The sequence below is a fragment of the Hoplias malabaricus genome, chromosome 4, assembly GCF_029633855.1.
Source record: "Hoplias malabaricus isolate fHopMal1 chromosome 4, fHopMal1.hap1, whole genome shotgun sequence".
Taxonomy (NCBI): domain Eukaryota; kingdom Metazoa; phylum Chordata; class Actinopteri; order Characiformes; family Erythrinidae; genus Hoplias; species Hoplias malabaricus.
Genome location: NC_089803.1, coordinates 63,581,621 through 63,607,571, shown reverse-complemented (window position 1 = coordinate 63,607,571; position 25,951 = coordinate 63,581,621). Strand labels below are relative to the sequence as shown.

The 25,951-nt window shown below is 36.1% G+C and overlaps 1 protein-coding gene across 11 annotated transcripts in view; it reads right to left on the bottom strand.

Moving 5' to 3' along the window:
• Positions 1–25,951, bottom strand: part of ppp1r12a (protein phosphatase 1, regulatory subunit 12A) — a 68,559-nt gene that overhangs the window by 19,516 nt on the left and 23,092 nt on the right. For 10 of the 11 annotated variants that reach the window (XM_066667894.1, XM_066667885.1, XM_066667891.1 and 7 more), the window contains exons 2-17: positions 20,874–21,004; positions 16,437–16,555; positions 13,926–14,085; positions 13,394–13,538; positions 12,877–12,951; positions 12,393–12,484; positions 11,941–12,098; positions 11,523–11,665; positions 7,871–8,095; positions 7,570–7,658; positions 6,526–6,642; positions 4,106–4,246; positions 3,105–3,218; positions 2,716–2,844; positions 1,541–1,631; positions 797–994 (exon numbers count right to left, since the gene is read on the bottom strand). In XM_066667894.1, coding sequence (XP_066523991.1) covers positions 797–994; positions 1,541–1,631; positions 2,716–2,844; positions 3,105–3,218; positions 4,106–4,246; positions 6,526–6,642; positions 7,570–7,658; positions 7,871–8,095; positions 11,523–11,665; positions 11,941–12,098; positions 12,393–12,484; positions 12,877–12,951; positions 13,394–13,538; positions 13,926–14,085; positions 16,437–16,555; positions 20,874–21,004 — 2,127 coding nt within the window. The remainder of the gene's footprint in view (positions 1–796; positions 995–1,540; positions 1,632–2,715; positions 2,845–3,104; positions 3,219–4,105; positions 4,247–6,525; positions 6,643–7,569; positions 7,659–7,870; positions 8,096–11,522; positions 11,666–11,940; positions 12,099–12,392; positions 12,485–12,876; positions 12,952–13,393; positions 13,539–13,925; positions 14,086–16,436; positions 16,556–20,873; positions 21,005–25,951) is intronic. The other variant, XM_066667896.1, reaches the window with a different exon arrangement.

Sequence of the window (25,951 nt, the reverse complement as noted above, 5' to 3'; positions counted from 1 at the left end):
GCAGAGATTGAGTGTGTTTGGAATTTTAAAGAAGAAATAATACGTTTAAATAAATTACTAAGAGCAGAATATGTTGATGTGAAATAAATAAAAAGGTTCCTTTAACCAATAAAAGATTGCTTATTAGAACAAAATATTTAATGCAAGAGGTCAGGTAACAAACAAATAAGACTCATTCAAAAACATGTTTACATCATTTTCTAATCTTTATTGATTTCTTCAGCAAACCTTTAAATCTCATGTATGTATCTGAGCCAAAACATCTATATACAGAAAAAAAGGTTTAATGTGTGTGTGGTATCAGACTGCACTATTGTTGTGAGTTGTGAGAGTTGGACGAATGTGATACGGACTCGTTTTTCATTTTGTTTTTTGATAAAACTGACCACTGATTTGCATATTTTTCTGTGTTGCATGCCATGACCATATTTGGATTTAGAGGGGAGATAGAGGTGAATGGAATTTTTGAAAAACTAAACAGTTTCAAATTTGACCCGTTTACATGTGGGTATGGGGCATTCTGATGAGGATTATCATCTGGTCATGTTCACTTTTTAGCATAACTAAATTCATATTTTGATTTCTTATCATCAGCAAAACTGAGAATTCAGAGGGAAAATGTACACAGGACAATATGTGGGTTTGGAAATAATCACAGGATGCGATGACAGCAATTTTCCATTTTAATGTCCTCATAGAGAAATCCATTTTAGAAACTATGTTAAACATGGCCATTATATTGATTTCAGTGATCAAAACAGATACAATCTTCACAAAGAAAATAGTTTCTCCTCACCTCTTCAAAGGAGCGATAGCGAGACCTGTAATCATCTTCCTTTGTCTCAGTCTCCTTGGTCTCGGGCTCTTTTGTGTCGGCTTCTTGTTTTTCTTTGTCCTGTTTCTCTTTGTCCTGTTTCTCCTCCTCTCTTGAACGAGTGGGACGAGTGCGGCCAATCGTTTTCTCTGCTTCTTGGAGATCAGTCAAGGTCACACCCTGCAGGAATAAAATGTGACGATCACTTAATAAGATTCAACACTTTAACTCAGAGAAGTGACAGCCACCACATTAGCTCAGTTCAAGTTCAGATACATTTTTGTGGCTTGTCGCAGTTGAAAACAGTGGATGTACCGTGGCATGATGTTTGTTTGGTGGGCCTTCCCAGGATAACTACTCATGTTTATCATATAGAGATTGATAATATTTTATGATTACTTTGATAGATTCTGTTAATATGACATCAGTAGAAGATTTTAGTGCATACTGTCAATATTTAGCAAATCGTGGACTAAAAAAGACTTTGGGCCCACTTATTTTTATGGCAGTTCTTAAATGAGACGCAACTACCCTATGAAGTCTGCATGTCAAAATAGCAGTTCATGTCACAAATGATGAAAATGTGTTTATGTACTTGTATATGTTTTTCCAAGGCCATTACCACTTATGCTCCCCAACCCCACAAGCATAAATGATATTCACTATAATGTTATGTGCTATTAAAACGAGAGTAAAGAACAAAGATTGTGACAGAACAAAATTTACCTGAGTGGATCTGCGAGACTGACGAGCCTGTCGAGATCGAGCTTTCCTCTGAGACTCTGACTCTTCATCACGAACAGGAGTCAGATAAGATCTACAAAAGTGAACAGAGACGGGTGCATACACAGTTAGGAAATTGATTTGATAGAATAAAGAAAAATTCTATTCCATGAAAGGGATAAAGATTAAAAGCATTTGATTCAAATTCATTATCAATAACTCAGGTTCAGGTTCAATATCAAACAGTAACTATTGACTATTCAAAAAGTAATGTTGTATATAAACTGCTCACACAAAACTAATTTCAACGTTTGAAATCACAAGTCATTAGGGAAACACTTAAATATGTAGTTAAATATTTCCTTTTGATATGAGGCACAGATGTTTTATACTGTATATATTAGAACGCTTTATGTCATAAAAGACCAAATGAATGACAATATCAATAAACAGAATGAAGTGTGTATAAAATCCAGTTGTAAGAATGTAAAAATAATATTATATATACATATTATTGCTAAAAATAACCCCCTGCTTCCTGATCTAATGCAGAAACATTCAGTTACTGTGAGTTAGAGTGCAGAGTTAACAGGCCTTAAAAGGAAAAGAGAGAAACTCCAGTAGGTGGAGCCTGCTGGAGACAAATAGAACAGTGGGGAAGACACAGACAAGCAAAGTATATTTCAACATAAAATGTATATATTACGCAGCTATTACTGATGGCTATCTTTAATACAAATGTGATTTAAAATCCTCTGTTAGCTTATTATATAACAGACAGATTTTACTATCATAAATACAGCTGTTATCAGCAAGACTTGGGAAGTTGACTATTTAAAGTGGATCAGATAACTACAAAAAGAAGCTAAATTACACCTTATTCTCTAATGTTCTCGTTTGAAGTGCTCAAATAATGTGAAATGGAAAATACAGGGGGAATACATTTTTACTCCAGTTTTGTGAAGCTGCATTTTTAAGGTGCAGCATAAAGTCTGAATAAATACTAACTCTCATTCAAGGTGCACAATTCAATGTGGAATAATGATAAGCTCAGACTGAAAGCGTTGCGCTACTGAATAAGAAGTGGGTGAATAAAATTTTCTGATGAATGATTTTCATAATCAGACCTTTGGTTTTGTTGGGTGAGTGTGTACGTCTGTGTGTGTGTGTGTGTGTACCTGCGTCTCTCTCGGCCATCAGAGCCTAGTACAGTGCTTGTGGTGGAGGTGGTAGTGGATGCAGTGTTGATAGTTGGGATAACAGCTGCAGACTCTTTCTCCTTCTCTGCACTGTCATCCAACCAATACCTACACACACAGTGAGTTACAACGAAATGTCTGCAAATGTATCACAAACATTATCTATAAAACGTTGTGCCTATCATCTAGAGATCAGTAGTAGGATGACACACGTTCTTTCTCCCTTAATCATTTAGAACAAAGCTAACTAATGTAGTGATCTGTTAACCAACGTAGCAGTTGGTTGTAAGCATTCTCCATGTGTTGTACATTCACTAGCACAGTTTTCTAGGTGCAGGCTGAGAAACTGTCCATTTGTGTACATATACCTGCGTTGACCTGTAGGTGAGGTAATAGAGGAGTTGGTGCTTGTCGTTGTGGTAACAGAGGAGCTGGAAGCTGTAGAAGTCACAGCATCATCTTGCTTCCTGCCAAACGAACCACTACAAAAAACAGAATCCATTTCCCGTCAGATCAGATTTAAAAATAGGAATTAAATGTTAATTATATGGGCTTTTTTGTGATCACTTTTGAGGAATGCTAACCAGCTAAAGACAGTAGCAAATAATATTTATGGAAGTGATGTTTTATGAATTTCACCGTTTTTGTATGAAGTGCTACTCATGACATGGAATGACTGCACCTTTAAATTAGGGACTTGATGTAGAATACATTTTATTTTAAGGAATATGTCTGCATAAGTTGAATGCAGTTGTATCTATTAATGCATGTTTCCCACCCAATTTAATAAATTCTAATTCAATATTTTGGCCATGTTTCACCCAATCAAATATATGTTTGGTCACTCATTACATGAATATTTACATGCAAAAAAAAAAGCAAACTAAGGCATTTAGCCCATGACTGTGTTTGTTAAGGTCTGTTCACAATTCATAGAATTAGATTTATAGTGGTGTCAGAATGAGGCCAAAACGTTTCCAAATATTAATGGGTTAAGAAACAAAAACTGAACCCATAACCAAGTAATTAAACCTGTAAAGGAGAGCCCTGTCATTTATGTTTATATCACGGTCATGTTTTTTTGTGTTTAACCAAGAGTTTTGATATTATTTATATAATAATAAGTAAATAGGTTTTGTATTTGTGTTGACAACCAGAGACATGTTTTTTTTAAAAAGTTAAATAAAACAATATATTAATAAATACAAAAATATTTTATTTTCATTATTGATAAAAATCAGTGCTCTTGTTTCCAAAAGATGTCTTTATTAAGGGTTCACCTTTTTATTCTTAAACGTTTGGCCTAAAGTTCAAAGGCCTCAAACATTTGTGCGTATGCATGAATGTGCGTGTGCATATGCGTATATACCTGCGGTAAATGCTGTAATTCTGACTGTAGGAGGAAGGTTGCCAGGGTTTAGTGTTATGCTCCAGACTGGAGGTGGAGGAGGATTTTGTGGGAAGTTCGCGGTTGCTGCCACTGCGGCCGAGCGTTAGCGTGTGCGACGTACTGCAGTGTGAAGTTGAGACAGGGAGACAGCCACAAAGCAGTGTGTAAGCAGGAGCAAATATACACTGGTGCCCAGTAACGTAGCGGCTTGTCACCTCTGGTAAAAATACCTTTTTGTTGATTTTTCTGAGAGAAAATAAATCACCACATACACTTAAAACGTCTTTCAGTCTCAGTGCATGCTTATTTTGAAGAGGTTATAATATGTTTGAATCATCAAATTGAGTAACTGTCCATTAAAATGCACAGAAGTGTGTTCAGTGTAGAAGACAAGTTACTTATTTTCACTTCAAAATAATAAAGAGGAAATCAACAAAAACGTCATCCATCCAGGGTAACGCACATTTCTTGCACGTGAATATATACATAGACAACCACAAACCTGTAAGAGTAGAGGTGGGTGATAATTTAAAACAAAATTAACAGTACAGTTTCTCATAATATTAGTTACCAGTGCATGTTTCATTTGTGAGGCAGAGGATCAATTCATTCCTTGGTAAAAATCCATATTACATAAGAAAACCCTAGGGCAAGACTCCTAAAGCTATACTGGTCATTGGTCAAAGAGATAAATAAGGCTCCTTCACACATTACTTCACCACATTGCTGGGGTATTGAGATAAAACAGTGTCCTGTGACTTTTCATTCACCCTATATATTTTCAATTGCATTTTAACATTGAAAAGTATTATCTGAAATGGCCCAAATGTTCAATAAGAAAATTTGTTGTATTCTTTTAACTTTTATCGCCCACATCCACAAACTAAAAACATAAACATAAAACATTCTAACACATTTATATATGAAAAACATCACAGACCAACTGAAGGAGGTGTAAATAAAAGCCCTGGTTTCTTAAATGTCAACCAAAGATGAACCCTGTTTCAAAATGTGAAAAATAAAAGAAACAACATGTTCACTTTAATACTTGGCTGGGATTTTCAGGCTGAATTTGTATTAAAACAAATACATTCAATAATATACTGTGGTGAGGTACTCCAGAGTTAAGAAAACTAAAAATATTTTAAAAAAAATAAATAAAAAACATTTATTCCAATAAGCAAGCTTATACCTAACCAGAGTGGTATAAACCTTGCTTTGGTAAAATTAAAGCAAGTAAAATTAGAATGGTAGCTATATGTCCAAAGATTTGTAGACACCCTTATATTGAGTAAATTCCCCCACTTTAAGGTTCACCTCATTGTGAATATTCTCTATGGAAAGCACTCTTGAAACTGAAATCTCTGGTATGATAAATCTCCATCCATCATATCTGGAACAATCTGGAGTACAGAATTAACCCATCAACATCAGTATTTTACCGCCTTAATATTTGGCTCTGAATGCAATAAAAATTCTCAATTCAATGTACGGCGTTTCTTTACATCTAGTGGAGCAAACACCCAATTAATATTCTGGGTTTCAAAAGAAATTTCAGGACAAGCAGGTGTCCAGAAACCATAAATAAATAAATAAACCTTTAAAAGAAAATTCAAGAATTACAACATTTAAAATGGAAAAATTTGACATGTGTTAAAACCAGGCTTTTGAACATAAAACAAAAACCACACACCATAAGCGCATGCGGATATTACATCAAAAAGCACAAGCAAATAAGTGATGCTAAGTTAGGTTAAGGATATGACCCTAAAAGCCTTTTAAATTATAGCTGTTAATTTTGTAACATCTACTCTAACAGATGTTATAATTATACACTTAATGAGGACATTCAAGTGTCAGGAATATCATTATTACTTATTACTGTTATTATTATTTCTATTGTTTATTTCAGTGAGAGAAATGGGAAAGCTACACTATTAGCGGTAGTTTGGATTAATGGATATGAAGAAGTTCAAAGACAGATCATCTGGTTCTAGAACAGTGGTCTGAAATACTTTGTTTTTAAAATTTATAACAGTCAAATGTCTTACACCAACTTAAATTATTTATTTGAACAAATAATTTATGTTTACAGTGCTAACAGTACTTCTAATTAATGCCACGCTGCAATCCAAGGAATTCAGAAATGAATGTAATTTTTTGATGAATTGCTTCTATCAAACCCTGTAGTAAAACAAAGCTGATCATTGCAAGGTCATTGAAATACCATGCTACAAGACTTTCTACAAGTCAACTAGCATGACTTTAGATCTCTTTCTTCTTTCATTTAAATGGGGGGAGAGAAAAAAAAAAAAAACAACAACACCCAAAACCAATAGATTTGCAGACCACTGTCCGAGAGAAAGAGTAACTTTTTTCAGTACTAGGTAAAGGCTAACCTGCGCTGGTAGCTGGATGTGCGGTTCTGTAATGAGGTCGTGTCGCTGTTCTTCAGTTCCTCGTCCCAGCGTCGCCGAGTGTATGAACCGCTTCGAACCAAACTAGCCGCAGAGTCCCTAAAAACCACATGCTACAATAAAATTCTTACCCTAACAACCATGTGCTAAAATAAAAGTCTTACCCTGAGAAACACCCTCTACAATGAACCCTTTGGTTGCCACCCAAGTCAAAAACAAAATGCACTCATACTGTAAGAACTACAACTAGCTAAAACTTTTAACATGGGATCAGGACATTACAACAGTGGTCATTTTTATATAAGAAAAGGCTCATCCTGGGAATGACATACTACCACTTAAGGTCTTATCCTAAGGAACTTAAATTGTAATAATTCTCTTGCTACAGCGAGAACCCTCAGTACAGCCAAATTGTCATCTTAGTAACAACAAGGAGAACCATATGCTACAACTGTTATATTATATATGTTTTTATATAATAAAAATTTCACACTGAGAAACAAATTATAACAATAGTCTTGCACTTGGAACAGCACTCTTCAATCAAATACTTAAACTGTCTAAACTAATCCAATCTGTGTAGCACAGATTTAGAGCTCTGTAAAATCAAAATGGTACATCAAATATAAGAAATAAAATCTTGATTTCAGAACTGAAAAGAGCATCACTTGAAAATACAACTAACGTCACACTCCAGGTATGTTTAGTTAAATACAACAAATCATTAAGTGGTGTAAACTTAGCTTCTTCTTACTTGCCTATGTTATATTTCTTTTTAGTGTTTCTCTGATTATGAGCCAAAGTCAAAGTCTACAAAAACTTTAAAATTTAACATTCAAACTGTGTCAAGACACTTAAAATTTGCTAGTTTATAACTCACAAAACTGTTATGAATTCATTTTGCTAACTCAGTGTTCAGCAGTTCAGCAGCAACACACCATGCTCAGCTTTTACTTCTCCAAGAGCTGCAAGCAGCATGTGGCAAAAGGCAAAATTCTCCCAAACACACACACACACACAAATTACCTGTTCTCCTTCTCATCAATATCTGATGTACTTGCGAGCCTGCGAGGGATTGTTGGAGCTACATATGCTAAACGAGCTTTTTCTTTCTCCTGTTGAATAAAGAAAATGGTTGCTTTTTAAGATTTTTCTTTAATAATAATAATAATAATAATAATAGCAGCAGTAATAACATACTGATACTCACACCTGGTCTGAAGAGTAAATAATAATAATAATTATTATTATTATTGTTTTTAACCCTAATCTTGTTATTTTTTTTTAGCAAGCTACTTATATAAAAAAAAAATACATATACACTGACCTTCTCCTTGTCCTTGTTGTCGAGCGAGGAAGATAAACGAGGTGAGGAAGCTGAGCGCATCACCCCAGTCGTATCTTTCTCTTCCTGGGCTTCCTTCGTGGCACTGATTTCGGCTAGTGCTCCATAACTTCCTGTCTTCCTCAGGCCTAACCTCCAGGAGGCTGGAGACTCGTCCTTACGCTCTTCCTCTTTCACTTGGGACACTTTCTCGACAGGTACACTCACCTGAGAGAAAACAGAACACAACATCGAACTTAGAGATGAGGCATTGCCTCAAAAATAATCAGACAGCACTGCTTTGGAAGGGTTACTGTGGAAGTTCATACAGACAAATGACTTGTCACTTCTAGCTTTGTGAGTGCCAAAAGGTATTTGATATTTTTAAAAGTTGGTTCACATAAATCCTATAGCATATAAATATGGATAGGTGAATGTTTAATAAAAGATAAACAGAACACGTTTTGATGTAATTAATCCCCAGTCATACCAGCATTTTAATAAAAAAAATTCAAATGTTTTAGCAAATTTTATGACAATTTGTGATCATTTTCTATAATTTCTGCTACAATACACACATTCTGAAAAAATCTTTTGTGCATAACAGAAATATAGTAAGCAGAAGTGAAAGTTACATGCTGCATTTACACTGCTCAGGCATGTTGACACACTGCAACGTATCACACTCGTTTTCAATGGGAAGAGTTGGTTCCATCGAACGCGTTCGGCGCGCCGAGATCAGGGGATGCTGTACGGCTAAAACTTTATGCAAATAAATCCAGCCAACGCAATGTGTCTATCCAATCAGAAGATAGCTGGTGTTTGCAAACACCTACACATTAATTGTACAATGAAGGGAACACCTCTGTTTATACCCACATGTGGCCAGATGGAGAGGTCAGATGCGATCCCCTCTGTCAATGCACCGGTGCAGTGTAAATGCAGCATAAGAAACCCTATACATTTATAAAAAATCCATTCATTTCTGTCATAGAAACGTTTAGCATAGTCTCTGAGTTTTTAATATGGATATGACATAAGCAGCAAGACCCAAGACTTCAGTTTCTATGTCCAGTGTGACTGGGTCTTATCAGATGTGTATGGTAAAAAAACAGGTGAAGGATGGTGAGGTAAAAGCAGGAGAAAAGTTAGAGAGGAAAAAAACGGATGATGATTAGGTAAAACAAAAGAAACTGTAGGTAACTCATAGCTCACTCATGCTAAAAAAAACACTTTAAAACGTTATTTCACCTTCTGTGTTCTTCAAAGTACTTGTCATTTGAAGCATTAGATTTTAGTAAGTTGGTGTGTCTGTTCAACCTGTTAGATGAAAATTAAAGTCATGATTTTATCAAATCTCAAATGGGAACTTTTTGGAATGAGTCTGGGTGGTGTTTATGATCCAGAGGTGAGCATCCACTATCAGTACCTGAACTTACTACTATTTGAGGCCAAATGCCTTCAAAACCTTCAGATAATTCCCTAAAACTAAAGAAGCACATCAGACACCATTCCACTTTAAAGTCCATTTTAAAGTCCAGCTGTGACTTTCATTATAGAACTGTGTGAAATAAAATAACAGAATAAAAGTCCTTGTTTTGAAAATGGGGCATATGAAAATCAACACTTAACTGTACCATATTCTGTAAAAATGTAAAATAATAATAATAATAATAATAATAATAAAATTTTTATGTTCCCTAACTAAAGACACTGAATATGAACCCTTCAGTGACAATTTCTCTGACTGTGTATATAGTACTGAGTGACAACAGCACCAACTTCAGCACGCACTGAGCCAATGAGAAGAGAGGATATGGTCTAAGATTAGTCAGGCTGCTTTCTGATTAGTTAGGCAAAATGAGGGCAGGTTTATGAGTTTGCAGGGAATTAAGGGTTAAGACATTAAAATAAGACCAACGGTTCTGAAAAATAAAAGGTTGAATCCATAAGCACAACATCAAATTACATATTCATTTATCAAGAATTCTGGAAGAAATATTCATAATATTCTTATTTGAAATGCAATTCTACCAGTAAATAAATTAATAAAATGAGTTAGAATTCAATTTTTTCAGAAAGTATAATGTATTAGATGAACTATCAAATTATTTTGCAGTCCCTTAAAGAACCAGTTTATGCTCCATAGAGCAGTTTCCTGTAAAACTGGGGCAATCAGGTTTAAAACTGGTAAAGTCTCTGACACATTCAGGCCACCAGGTGTCAGTAGAACAACTGTTTTATATACGAGTAGAACACTTGTTTACAAAAAAATTGGTTTCTTTATAATGGATTCACCTTTTGGCCTTATTTTAATGCCAACCTGGGTGAAAATAGATAAAAATAAAAAAAAATAAAACACAAGCTCTGCACAATGAAGCCTCACCATCGCTTTTTTGGGCACGAGAGATATGCCTGTTTTTCTCAAGCCTTGACGCCACAAAGCAGGACACGCAGCCTCGCCCACAGGAAGCAGGGCAGATATAATATCACACTATAGAACCAGAACCAAAAAACCAGAACCCAAAGCAGAGAGGGAGAGAGAGCGAGAGACAGAGACAGAGAGAGAGAGATGGAAATGTGGCAAAAAGTGTAAGGGAAGGACAGTAACGGGGCAGGGAAAAGCAAAAAGGGCAAAAAAAGAAAGAAAAATACCCAGATACAATCAACAGACAAAGTAAACAGAATAAAAGATTCCAAGATGAGAGTAAAAGAATTAAAACATGTTGTAGTGGAGAAAAGAGAGAGAGAGAAAGACAGGAAATGAATGACAGAAAAAAAAGAGGCAGCAGCAAAGAGAACATGGACACTGGGACAGCAGTAATAAACAAAACTATAAAGTGGGGAAAAGCCTTAGTTTGTGTGGGATTCTTAATTTCACACAAACAGCTTTTAAAATTAAGTGAAAAATCAAATAAAAGAATGAATAAAAGAATTTTCTTTAAAGGGAATGTATGAAACTCTCAATAATACGAGTAAAACTTGCCATAATGCAAATATTTTTTTGTATGACTAATGCATTCAATTTCATTCATGAATTCCAAATAAAAAAAAAAAAAAAACAACCATTGTGTTTGTCACTCATTACATAAATCCTTTAAATGTTCCCTACTAATTTAAACCAACAGTTAATTTAGGAAGTTGTAGAACTGGAAGCTTTAATATTGTTAGTGAGGTGCAGTTTTCTCTCCCTCCTGAAGAGAGCAGCACACACTTAAGAAACACACAGGAGGCCATTTTATTTCTCTAGAACAAAACTGATTTTCTGGAAACTCACCACTCGCTTTCTACAAAATTATTATATTTCTTGATTGCACTTTATTTCTGTTCCTTCATCTAATCCTTTCACCCTCTCTACATCAGCATGTCTCACTATTGTTCTCCAACCATTTGTCTCTACATGTATTTCATTCTCTCTGAGATGAATGAATGATTTTACTTCCCTCTAGTGTTTCCTTCTATAAACTTGTTTTGCTCTACAACTAATATTTCTTTCCCTTACTTTAGTGTATTTTATCTTTCCACTTCAATCAATTTTGCTCATTTGTTTCTCCTTCTTACTGTACATTTCTTGAGCTCAAAATACTCCTATCTCTCTGTTTATTCTAATTATTCTTTTCAGAGTTGAAAGTTCCAATGAGAACCAGGGATTTACCTTTTTCACAGGTGAGGTAGGCGTGGTCAGCTGATTGGAGGTGGGGCTTGTGGGGGAGGAGACTGTAATAGTGGTGGGAGCAGGGGCAGGGCTTGTGCTGTTGGGGGTTGAATTACTGACCGGAGCAGAGGACTTTGTCTTGTCTAGGAATGAAAGAGAAGAAACTGCAGATATAAATGAATGAACATTGTAAATTTAATCAAACCAGTAGCCCTTCTAGTCAAGTCCATTTAAACCATTCAAAACAAAGATTCCTGATGCATTCCTAATTTACAGAGGGGTAACATCTCACAATATCTCAATTTAATTACTTAGCTACTCAGTTTTTAAGCTAAAAATCTCTGTATTTATGCTAGAATATTAATTCTGTACGAGTCAAGTGGGAACAGACAGTTCTATTTTCCTTTATTCATCCCACCTGCTTCATTTTCAGACTCAGAATCTTCTTCATCCTCTTCCTCACTGGAGCAGCTGGACTCCTCTTTTTTACCTTCCTCTTCTTCATCCACCTTTTCTGGTTCCAGAGTCTCGATACGAGGAGCAGTCTTCTCCGGCTCCAGTAAGAGAGTCTCTTTACTACAACACCAAAAGAAAAAAAAAGTTAATTAAAAGTCCTCTGGCTTGACTTTACTGATAGACAAAGCCACACATTTTCCCTGAGTGTTTAGATGTTTTTCACTGAGATATAGAAAGAGTCAACAGAGACAGAGGAGAAAGGAAAGAAAAGAGAGAGAGAGACAGAGGAGAAAGGAAAGAAGAGAGAGAGAAAGAGAGAGAGAGAGAGAGAGAGAGAGAGAGAGAGAGAGAGAGAGAGAGTGTCAAAGAAACCAACAGTAAGTTAAACATGAATAAAAACAAACATTATTTTACCTCTTGACTGGTTTCACAGATTGATTATTGTCCCCAGTGGTTGTGGTTTCTATTAATGGAGATTTCTTAACATCCTTCTTTTCACTCATAAGCTGCATAAAAAAACAGACAATTATTAAATTAATAATTACTTTGTTAATTCTATTTTGAAAGAAAAAAAACCCTTGTACAGTCTCAAACAAATATTAACCGAATAAAAACATTTTCCCAGAAAAAAAAAAAAGGGGGGGGGGGGGGGGTAATTATAGCATAAGAACAGGGGATGTCTGAAATTATGGCAAAAAACTAAAAATGAAAACAAAAAGTTTTGTTCCAACAGAGAATTAGACTAACGGAATTAAAACTAGATGTAATTTAAAAGATTGTGTTTTATACAAATAATTTCTTATTTTTATAGAATATCATAGTCATCAGTAGTTACTTTTTAATCTGTTCTCTGGCAGTGAATAAAGTGTAATCATTAAGGGGGTGGGAGCATCCTTACCAGGTTCTGTTTCTTTTGCAGCTCTTCTAAATAACCCAGGATATCTTCATCAGCTACATCAAACGCAGTTTGACCCTAAAGCACAAAAATCCTCTGTCAATGACATTATTTTCTTGGTTTTGTAAAGTTGTGGATACATTAAATTAAACTGCATGCAGATATTTTAGAGCATATAAACATTCTGCTTTTCCACAGCACAGTTAACACACTATACATAATATTTCTTCTGAAATAAAGGGTATTAATCAGGAATTTGTTCATCATTTGCCATCTACTTTTTTGGGAAAGCTTTATGAATTTACACTAGTTCTTGCAAAATTACAAAGAGGATCTGAAGGCATTCAGTCAAGGAAAATTACTGCGGTAATGTACTGATGCTGGGATAATAGTTCTGATCTCCAACTCATCCAGGTATTGGATGTAGCTCTTTTACTCTAGAGAATACAGTTCTATTGCTCCACTTTCACTACCCAATTTTTTCTGGCACAGTTTAAGAGATAAATTTGATTGTACACACCACTTTATTGACAATATCCATGTCACACATGTTCTCAACAAGGATCCTGCAGGCCTCCTCTTTACCCCAGTGAGCAGCAGCATGAAGTGGCGTCCAGCCATCATAATCTTTAATATTTACATCATACCGTGCCTGGATTAAAAGCCTGAAAATACAGAAATAGCACCAAAAATATGAACTTGACATTTCTAATGTAATCTAACCTCAGCCATCAATAGAAAGAAAGCAATGAAATATTCACTGACCAAAAAAACATTTAACACAAATTATTTTATAGATTTGTTGATTGTCACTCAAGATAAATAATGTGAACATTTTCATCATCTCTTTCTGATTATAAAACGTCTCCTTAATGTGGCGCACTGTGTATGCCATGAAATAGTTTTGTAGAAAGCAATTAAATGATTAAATTATTTGTTTAAATGAGTCTGTAGCTAGAAAAGCTGTGAGGAAAATTTCAATTATTTTCTATGATTTTTCAGAAATTGGTTGGGTCTAAAGTGTTAATTAAATGATAAAGCATGATACTCACTTTAAAACCTCTGTGTACCCCTTGGCGGCAGCAACGTGAAGTGCAGTTCCTCCAGACTTGGTGTGGCGTACATCATTTATCTGACCGCTGTTCAACCACTGCCGAGCATCCCTCAACATTACCCTCTCCTCCTCCTTACGGGCAGATTCTATATCCACTCCTACAGACAGAGCAATGAGACACAGTTGAGATTAGAGAGGGAAAGAAACACAGCTGTGTTTAGAGACTAAGGACTGTACACAATCTGATACTGGAGTAAATATGGACTCTAACAGTTCTATATCCACTCCTACAAAGAAAAAAGAGAAGGATTAGAATTAAATAACTGTACAGGAACTCATATTAGCTGAGAGATACTAACAGATAAAAAATGACAGTTACATCCTCTACTACACAGAGGAATGGAACACATCCAGGAGTCCGAGGGCCAGAACTACAAACTGATTCAAACAAGCACTGACATCAAGAGATTAAAAAAAAAAAAACACACTTCTATACAAATTCCACACAACAGACAAGCACGAAATGGGAATGTTTTTGAAACAACTGCCCACAAGCTTAAAGTTACCAGTGCAGTATCAGCTAGAGGGGCATGTTTCCAACAAGCCATTTTAAATTGCTATGTCTAAAACCCAAACATAGAACAAAATAACACTAATTCAGTGCTAGGAGCTGCCCGTTATTGTTAAGAAAAATTTCTGTTAATTTGCTGCATTGATTATTTTTTGCGTTTGTTATATCAAATCATTTTTGATGATAATTACACTTATATACAGGGGGTCCTCGACTTACAACGTTGATCCGTTCCTACGTTGCGTCGTAAACCGATCTTTGGTGTAAGTCGGAACATACGTACATACTGTACGTAAATAACATACTGTGAGAGAGAGAACGACGTAGCAGCAAGGTAAAATGGCGTACAATGCGACTGGGGTGACGCCGTCCTCCTCGGTCGCGAGCCGCGTAACCGTGTATTCTTCCGCCGCGCACACCAAACACGAAGGTCGCTTTCGACGTTTACGACGCAAAACCACTTAAGTCGAAACAAGGTTTTATACAGTAAATGGGAGATGTGTCGTAACCACGAAACATCGTAACTCGGGACTGACGTAACCCGAGGACCTCCTGTATTGCTTTTCTACATGCTCAAAGTTTTCACAATCATCACATTTTAGAACCATACCATTAACACAGCTCTCACAAAGTTTTACAGAGGGGATGAAAATTATTAACTTTCACTGTAGCTTAGTGAAATAAGATTTGGAGCATTTATGAGGTGGCCAAAAAGACAACACACCGCTTGAACATTTGAAATGCACTGTAAAAGAAGAAATGGCACAACGAAGGCAAGCCACAACACAACGAGGAGGAAGGCTCTGCTATATAGGCAACAGAAACTAGGGCTGAATGCTTTGGGGAATGCGATCTGACTGCAATATTTATGACCAATATTGCTAGTGTAATGTAGGCTATAATTAAAACTACAGCTCCTGACGTGAAAATTGCCATTTTGATATAACATCATCTCAGCCTTAAGAGTGTAGCTAAAACAGAATGCAGAGCATGATTAGGTCAGTTACATATTTGTTGTAACATATACATCATAAAACTGTAGTCATCTGAACTGTGAGCCATGTGAAATTCATAAAAGCTTGGGTGAGCTACTGGCAAAGTTTAAAGGTGTATGTTCTGTATTAGTCCATTTGAGAAACAGAATGGGTGTAAAGCTGCTCACGCATTTATTGCCATTTTGAAAATCTAAAAGAAATGGAGACTACCGATGTATTAATAATAATAATAATAATAATTATTATTATTACACTTATATAGCGCCTTTCACAAACCCAAGGTCACTTTAGATTGAGTTTAGACTGAATATATTTTATGGCTGGGTGATATAGCCGAAAAGAAGGGAAAACAATATCACAACATTTAATTTTAGTCAACGTTTTTAAATGTAATGTTACCAGCTTATTTTGAATTCTGTTTTATTTCTGCTCTTGGTCAGGATGATTAACCTGCACAGTTTACAAAAAAACAACACACCACCATAGGGGCAAGTAGCCTTTCTTTAGCATCTGCACTCTCTCACGCTGTTTCTGTTGTTGTCAGGCACAAGATGCAATATGTGAGAAACCTGTTAAATGACTGGCTGTGTGCTTGTCACTTAAAGCACATTCCAGTTTCAAGGGATATGACTGGCTGTATAAGAGCAAGGGCAGGAGCATGTTTGGGATTTATTTACAAAGCAAAAACTTGCATATTTGTTATATGCTCCCCTGGCAGTTGGCATGTAATGTATTTAAGTGAAACTATCAAAGTTCTGTGGGACATTTTTCTTAACTTCCCTGATATTTAAATAAATAAATAAATAAACCATCAAAAACAAACATGTGTATATATTTACACAGACACAGAGGCTCCTGTGTTGGCACAAAATTGGAAACAGAAATAGTAGTATCTGAGTGATTCAATTATTTCAGTATGTAAAAAAAATGAATGTATGTTTACCTTGTTTGTTGATTTCATTTTGTAGAAGCTCCTCCATTGCCTCTTCCTCAGCAATGTCCAGTGGAGTCTCTCCTTCACTGTTAACTACACCCACATGGGCACCCTGACTGATCAGATACCTGCAGATAAACAAACACAATCACACATGTATTCAGCACTCCAAAATAACACATAAAAACTATGCCAAACTAAAATCTGAGTGTCCCAAAAATTGATCATTTCAGTTGCTTTGAGACAGCTGGTCTGAATGTTCCAAAACAAGTGCTATATAATCAACTGTAACCATTTAATGTTATATTAAAACTTGTTTTGAAGTAATATGGGAGGCTGTTTAAAAGCTAATGAAATTTTATCTAATGAATAGTCTAATACATACTTTAAAACTAATGTAACTGCAGTTTCTCATTCAACCGGAACACTGACAACTGGGAGAGCTACATAAGTAGGTATGTAATAATAATAACAACAATCACACTGTAACAGTTTTTATAATCAGCGATAAAGAACATTATATAGTAAAACAGAGCAATGCATTAACATGCCATAATACCTGAAGCTATATTACTGTAGAGGGGGTCCTCGACTTACAACGTTGATCCGTTCCTACGTCGCGTTGTAAACCGATTTTCTGTGTAAGTCGGAACATACGTACATACTGTACGTAAATAACATACTGTAAGCACTTATCCTATCCTAACACCTATCCTAACACAGTAATTATCAAAAAACACCTCGGTCCTGAGCCGCATAACCGCGTATTCTTCCGCCGCGCACACCAAACATGAAGTTCATGTTATGACGTTTACGACGCAAAACCACTTAAGTCGAAACAAGGCTTTATACAGTAAATGGGAGATGTGTCGTAACCATGAAACATCGTAACTTGGGACTGCCGTAACCCGAAGACCTTCTGTATATTGACTAACTGCATGTTCCATTAGAGTTAACAAAATGATTCCTGTTTGAGTTTAGTGAATTGTGTGAAAAAATGAAATGAACCATTTGCATAACTGCATTCAGCTTTATAACTATCTTATGATATATTAATTATGTTTTTTTTGCTGAAAGACATCAGGTCCTCAGGGAAATGTTCCAACATCTAGTGTATAATAACCCTCACAGATAAGTAAAAGCTGTTAATACAGGAAAAGGAGGAACAACCCCCTATTTAAATACTCTTCATTTGAGAAGAAACGCTGGATTAATAGGTGTCCACATATTATAGGTCATGTAATGAATTTTCAAATTCTACTTAAGCTGATAGCATGGCTAGAGCTCCTGTTCCTGCAGCAGTGCTCCTCAAAGAGAGGCAGAAAAATCAATAAACGAAACGAAGCCTAATGCCTACACAGGAACTTTTATATAATCTGTTTAGAGAGGGAGGAGTTTGTGCTAATTTTGGCCTGAAGAAAATATACCACTGATGTCATGAGTCATTCTTTAATTGGAGCTTTGCCCATATTTGGAATTGTGGGTCTGAGCTGGATTTGCATATGATAAAAAGAAACGTGACTACTGAAAATCAAACCAGGTAGATTAGCCCTAATTTTTTTTAGCATGTAGCTACATTTATAAACTCCACCCTGAATGATCCTACAGGGTCTCACTTCACATTTTTACACATTTTTTTTTGCTTTTCTTTTTGAAAGCGTTTCATATCTGAAGTACGCATTTAAAACTGATGCAAAACAAATACATATCTATTCCAATTTCACGCATGTTATTTCCTACCTAACGATAACGGAAGCACATGAAATCATTGAAAATCCATACACCCAGTTGGTAATATAATTACTATGACAGGCCTATATATCAGGACAGGGCTAACATCAGCAGAACAGCTCATACAGCTCACTCAGGTAGAGGGAGAAAACAGACATGGCCAATCAAGATGAAATTAAAAATCACTGATGAACATCTTAAGAGAAAAAATTACAACAGGACCCAACAGAAATACAATGCCATCTAAAAAGGGCTTAACTATTATATGACATGACATTATTTCCGTATCATCCAGCCACAGCCGCAGTAGACAGTGGCAGCTACTGTCATAATTCTGAAGAGGTATTAAATTACTTCAGCATGCACTTAGTTCAGTCTGTTCTGAACTGCACCTCCCTTTCAGAATAAAACAGCATCTCTCCTGCTGAAAATGATTAAGTCCAGAAGGAGGAAACGCATCAAGAAGTAACATCCTATATCCATTAGTCTGACAAACCACAAAACATCCGTCATTCTTCTAAACTCCACCCTTTCCCTCATACATCCACCACACACTGCTCTCGGCTGTGGACCTGGACTCCATTGGTCTGTTTTTGGTCAGATTAATGAGTTGTGTGGATAAAGCCGACACTTAATAAGAGCTAAAAGACACGGGGTCACTTGGTATTACAGGAAAGCCATGATATTTGGTAGAAATCTGTAAATATAGCAAGACATGCTTGGCTTTTGATACCAAAATCAATTTCAGCACTCGAACAACTGCAGTCACTGAAAGAATCGGGTTAAAAATTATGTCTTATTTTTGTTCAACAGAGGTACAAATACTGACAAATTACTCTTTAGACATTAGGAGAGGACTGAGGATTGGCCAATCAAAACATCTTAAACCTAACAAACTTCAGACACCAAATATGTCTTTATAATTAACCATTTTTAAAGCTTGCACAAGTCTGTATGTATGTAGGAAAAAAAAAGAAACCTATCTAACAAATCTCCAAACACCAAACATTTCTTGGTCTATTTGAGTATATTTTCTGTTAGGGGCAAATCTAAAATCCCATTTTCCTCAGGTGAACATGGTTTTGCATCTGCAAAACATTGCCCATCTCTCTCAATGTATCACCAATTCAAGGTTCTTCTCACACACACACGCACACAAACCAGGTCACAGTATTCCTGTTATCCAGGACAGAGTACACAAGAGAAGCCGTTCAAGTTGGACCCTGCGGCCTATTTAATCATTCTGATAACATCGCTCCCTGTAACTGTCCCTCAGCTTCTGCTCTCAAACAGAATCTCAGCACAAAACTAAATATTAATTACAACAAAACGCACACAAAAGGCAATAGTTTTTTGAAAATACAAAAGATCGCTCTTCAAAAGTGTTGCTTCAAAGCAAAAGTATTCCCCAAATATGATGGCAGTAATAAACAGAGGATGTTCACCCAGCCTTTTTACTTCATAGCATATAAACATATCACCAACATGAAAAAACCATTTTTGTTTTACAACTAGGCCCTGTCACAAAAGCCATTTGTGCGGTTGATAGTTTAAAGATCATTAAAGATTAATGAACTAAAGAGAAAACTTTGTTATTAAAAGTAGTCAGACACCAGGGATTGCAATAAAATGTTCAAATATCAAAAATGTTTTAAAAGCAACTGTTTTCAAACAAATTAAATACAACGGCCCCAGAACTGAAAGACCAGAGAAAACCAGGGAACACAACAGTGCGACTGGCTAAAATATCTGTGATGTTCATTCTTGTGGAAATCAACATGCAAATAAACACACTGGGCAATATCGAGATCAGCAAAAATTACAAAGGAAGTTTCCAGATATGACAAGACAAGTCAATGTAATTATTGTTAAAGGCCTATTTACAATAGTCTGGCATCAATAAGCCTTCCCTGGCTGTTTACACTTAGCACAAAATGCAAAGGCAATGTTGCTGAAGGGCACTAAGGAAAGAGAGCACACTACTCCATCTCCGCACCCCTACCCCCCTTCTCCCTGTTCATTACAGGGTCCAGTTGAAGTCTTTTTAATTTGATTTTAGCTCCACCTTCCTATATCAGAACTACAATGCCGCGTAGATTTTTAGGCACCTGAGAAACTGAGCTTTAAAACTATTTATTTAGCGGTAAGAGTTTATTTGAAAAACCTGCAAATGATATTATTACACTGAATAGTGATATTCTTAATGTGAATGTGTTGGTTTAACCCTTTCCAAAATCTCAAGATTACCATACAATACCTAGTTGCCTGGTTATGAAATACTTCATCTTGTTAAATCAATTGTTCCATTGATTTAAAGCAACACTAGGTAGTATTATTTTCCTTAAAATCACATTACAATAACTGGGATGCTCTGCCTTTTTACAAAAACTGTAAAAAGGAGAATTGGTATTGCTAGTCTGGGCTCAGCACTGCAGAAAATACACAATGTAACTTTTGGAGTGGGGTAGGAAACCACAATTCCCCTCCTTGATTTCAGGCCAGTGCTGTAAAAGTGAATGGGGAGCATAAGAGCAAAATTACCAAGTCTTACCTAGAGCTGCTTTAACAAACTGTATAATCCAGGTTTCTAATAAATTGCCCAGTGAGTATTTATTAAACTTATTTTAAAGCAGGAACCAAATGTAAAGCTGAAAATCAAATGTAAAAAGCACAAGCAACATAAACTAATACTGAATTATAATGAACTGTACTTACTCAGCGATGTCCATGTATCCGCAGGAGGCTGCAGCATGGAGGGGGATCCAGCCCTCATTGTCTGGCTGATTGATACAGGCCCCATGTTCCACCAGAAATGTCACCATGTCCAGGTTATCGTCTATACAGGCCTAGAGAGTAGAATGAAGAAGAGAATAAACATTACAAACATGGTAATATAGGAAAAGCTTACACCATTCTGTTTCTCAATGCAGTATTAGCAACAATGTTTTTAACTCTGAACATCTACTGCTTTAACACACTAGGTGGCCCCTTGTGCCTCTATGGGGAAGACTTCTATCCAGTCACTCAAAACAGCAGTTGGACAGCAGAATAAGTGCTGAGAAATAAAAAAAAGAAAATAGAATAAGAGATAAACTGCCCCTGGCAAAGAGAATGATTTTTTTGTAGTGTGATGTATTGTATGAAATTTGGTCAAAATATAATTAATTTCCAAGTTTTAAGATGTATTTCGGAATAAGGCAGCAGTGTGAATACAGAGGGGGCAAATAGAACAGAGACCATTTACAAACAAGGAAACAAAGTGTCATTGACATGAAGCATCATCTGATAATTCCCAGCACATAAAGTCAGTACTAACCACAAGTTTGATAGATTTTCTTTAATGCACACACAGTAATATTATAACACTTAAGCACAAATAAAACTCATAAAACTTGTGCATTTGCACAAGCAATCAGCCAATGTGAAAAATGATAAAGATAAGCATATAGTAGTATATAGTAAACCTATGTGAACCCATCAGAACAATGTCTTGTCATTGATGCATGTTCTGATGGGGTTCTCCTCAGTGCTTAGCAGACATCAGGCTGTTTATACAAAGCACAGAGACGCTGGTTAGGGGTTTGTAGTACTGAGTGAAAATAAGGAAATAAAGTATCACTGACATGAAGCATTATTTAATAATTCCCAGCACATAAAGCCAATTGTAACCACAAGTATGATAGACTCCTTATATATTGTTTTGTTCTTTCTAGTAAAACCACACTTCAACACAGCCAAGACAGCTCATAAAACTGATGAAAGAAATATTACAGTAGAAGAACAGGTTCTTTTTGGCAAGTTTATAACTGACAGTAAACAAACTCAAAACCTCTCCTATCATTTTCATATTTATGGATGTGACTTATGAGTCTGTATGTATAAAATGGATAGTTTGCTTTGTTTATTTAAAAAAATAAACACAACATACAAAGGCATATGTCCAAAAGTTTGTAGACACCTCTTTTAGAGTGTTTGCTGTAAGGAAAAGCACAGTAACGTGCACATATCGATTGTAAATTCTCCACAGAAAAGCAGTGACCAACAGAATAGGAGCCATGCTCAATAACAAGCATGGGCTAACTCTCTACACCATCATTCTTTCTCTTGTCTCAACAACTCCTCTCATCCTTCTTTCTTTCACTTCCTCTTTCCTTTCTCTCTCTCTCCCCATCCTTCACTTCTCCGAGTGCTGGCCTCTCGATTGCCTGCCTGTAAAACCTCTTGCTTCGGCTTCAGGTTGCTATAGTGACACAGTCAACAGCCGAGAGAACACACACACACAAATATATACACACACACACACACACACACACACACACACACACACACACACACACACACACACACACACACACACACACACACACACAGGGCACACGACCAGCTGGCTGCTGGAATCTTTGCCCAAATTTGGCTCTTTACAGTTACAGCAGGATAAAGAACCTTCAGGAACCAAACAGGGCTTATCAACATCCCACAGTGAACCAGACACAGAACTACTACTGATACACATCAACATAATCACTATTGTAATGAACAAATTGACCACCATTTAAATCTAATGACCACTATAGTAACACTGATATTTTACATGGCCATAACTGCTAATACATAACAAACATAATCTAAACAGAATCAAATCTACTTGGATTAGAATAAATAGAAATAAATGTAATTCTAAGTTATAAAGCCAGGTTATAAAGCCAGGTAAATTAATTAAAGATATTTTAATGCAGCAACACTATCACCTAAAGATTCGGCTTTTACAGAGTACAGACAAAAAACGCCTTGGTCAAGCATAACAAACTTAATCTGGTAAAAATACTTGCTTCTTTTTAATCAAAGTTAAAGTGGGAAAGCCTCAAGTTTAAATTAAATTAACTTTATCTGAGCAGCAAGCACAACATTACTGTTATCTTTTTTTTAATATTCATACATATTACCCTCCTATGAACCACTGTCATTCCAAATAGAGTTTGCAGCTATTGCTAACAAATTAGCCCTCAGCAGAGCTAAGGCCAATCAGCACTAATCTGTGATACTAGTATAGCAAGCAATATTTAAGCTAATAATAGTTCAGCCATCAGAATCAATCAAACTCAATTCTATCCAGCATTATTGTGTTACTGTAAGGACATTATTGGTAATATTAGTAGAAGAAAAACAATAGTTTCAGAGCGATTAAAATCATTCCAGGAGCTAGTAGAAAGCTACTTTGAATATTAAAGGCTAAGCACCACTTAATGAACCTCCATGAATATTTCAAATTATTTTAGTTACTGGCATATATAAGTATGAATTAAAATGAAAATAGCAGCTTAATTTGCTTTAAAATTGACAATTTTATTAAATTGACAGAAGAATCCAAGCTCGCTACGGAAATTCTTGAACGCAACCATGACGTCACTGGTGGACAACAGCTGAACAACGCTGCGGTAAAACACCATTATGACTGACTGTTATAACAGTATCTAGCTAAATAACCAACATTATTCATGACAATAGCCTAGCAATAAGCTAAACTCAAATTTAGAGGTACCATTATTCTTGTAAATGTGATCGAAGTCGAACTCGAATTCATCCGACACTATAAACCTCCGTAATGCAGCTACGTAGCCGAGTATAATCTGAGCCACCGAGTTTAGCGAGTCAAGCTAACGTTAACTAACACCAACTAAAACAGGCGAAGTAAGTGTCCTTACCCTGTTTACCTCCATGTTACAGAGGCTCTTGAACACCTTTCGTTGGTTTCCTTACATGCCCATATTGTTGGAAAAGTGCCAGTGAAATGAGCACTACAGATAACGGAGTGAGCGGATGGTCCTTTCCAAAGTGCCCGTTTGAAGTTGACAAATTTAGTCCATTTTCTGGATATTTTGGGATCTTTGGGCCATTTGTGCACAGATGTCCCACTGTACATTGAATGATTGCAGCCAAAAACAACACACCTTTTTGTCATTTTGCATTAAGTGTGACTTCTAGAGTTGTTGTCCACCATCTACGTCACATGCAAGACGCCTATTAGAGTTTCCGAACACAGTTGGGGGGACCAACGGTCTTTTAAACATTATTCCTTGAATTAGTAAAAAATAACATGTTTTCTAACTACCAATATACACAAGTTAGGAACTCAAATTCCACTGTATTTATTTGACACTTTCATATAGCTGGTGCTTAGCCTTTAATGTTGTGCCTAAATTACTTTCTGTGACAGATAAAGGATGATAACAAGAGCAGAAACACAACAGCTCTCAACATGAAATCATTTCTCCTCCAGAACTTCTCCAACCAGAGTGTTCTGATCTTAAATAACCAAGAGCTCCAGAAACCAGATAACATAATACAAATCATAAGATAGTTTTATTTCCATACACATTTTGACTGTATGGGGCAAGCCGTGTGTGTTGCTAAGTGACGTTTATTGTCCCGTTTTCATGGCAGCACAGAAACTCTGACCATATTACTTTGTCCACTATAATGCATGTTCATTAATACAGACACAGAACACTTGCCTCCATCTTAAGCAATGAACAATACACCTCGGTCGAAGGGACATTCCACCAGAATTCTAGCATAATAATGGAAACAAACAGATTGAGAGCAGGTTTGGTGTACAATTGAAGGTCACCAAAGCCACCATGCTCAAAGACATGTGCATTAAGCCCCCCATTATTGGGAAAAATATTCTCAGAAGTGATGGCGTGATCTGTGTTCCTAAACTTATTGTAATGAGTGAACGCTACAAAATCCTTACAGCAACCTTCCAACATCTAAGGTTAAACCTTCCCAGATAGGAAAAGACCGTTTCTGCAGAGGATAGAAACACACCCCTGAGTAATATACCCTTTTAATACCTCAAATTAAAGCATTAAAAAGGACCCATATTCCCGTATTAATCTGAAGTTCAGAACGTGGGCAATGGAATGTGATGCAGATGTTTCAACGCCAAGAACAACCTTGCATGTCTGTGCACTACAAACACGGCAGGCTTTTTAAACAAGTAAAAGAGCTCTCCTAAATCAGGACCAAAATGTTTATCCTCCAGGTTTACGTCAAGCTTATTCCCACATCAGCTCCATCAGTGCCAGGAAGTCACTTGCTCAGCGCCACTACACACAAGTAAAACATCATCCAGCACAGAAGCACACAACATGCCTCCTGCAGTGTTAACAAACAACAAATAAAGCAAATATCTGCATTAAAGGGATAATTTACACAAAAATACCCAAATATAGTAAATGTGGTAAGATGTGTTCAAATAAAAATATTAAACTGTCGTTATTTAGTAAAGTAAACGGTTCTGAATATAAATTCTATGTGATCTATATAGAGCCATATGCCTGCTGAAATTATTCTTATAATTGATGGAGAGTATTGTTTCCTGTAGCACCTTTTTAAAAATGGTTCTACACCAATACACCGGCTTTTTCTATTGTTACAGTTCACAGCCTGATACAATAGAAGAATCCTTTCTGGTGCTTTTTAGAGCCATTCTTAAATCAATTTGAAGAACCATTTGAGCGTGCAAAGAACTTTATCCATGAAAATGGTTCTATAAATAACATTTGACTCTTTACAGAACCATTGCCTTTAATGATGTTTTTTCAAGGATTCTTCATTAAAGTGTGTACATTAGCTTTGAAAAAGTCAATCCATGTATATTAGTAAATATGTGAAACCTCCAGATGCACGAGCCTAAGGTCACTATAGTCAAATGCCAATTGCGAGCTAGTGGGGTATAGGAGATGCCCATCACTGGGCTGTAAAGCAGTGCAATTACGCTCTTTTTATTA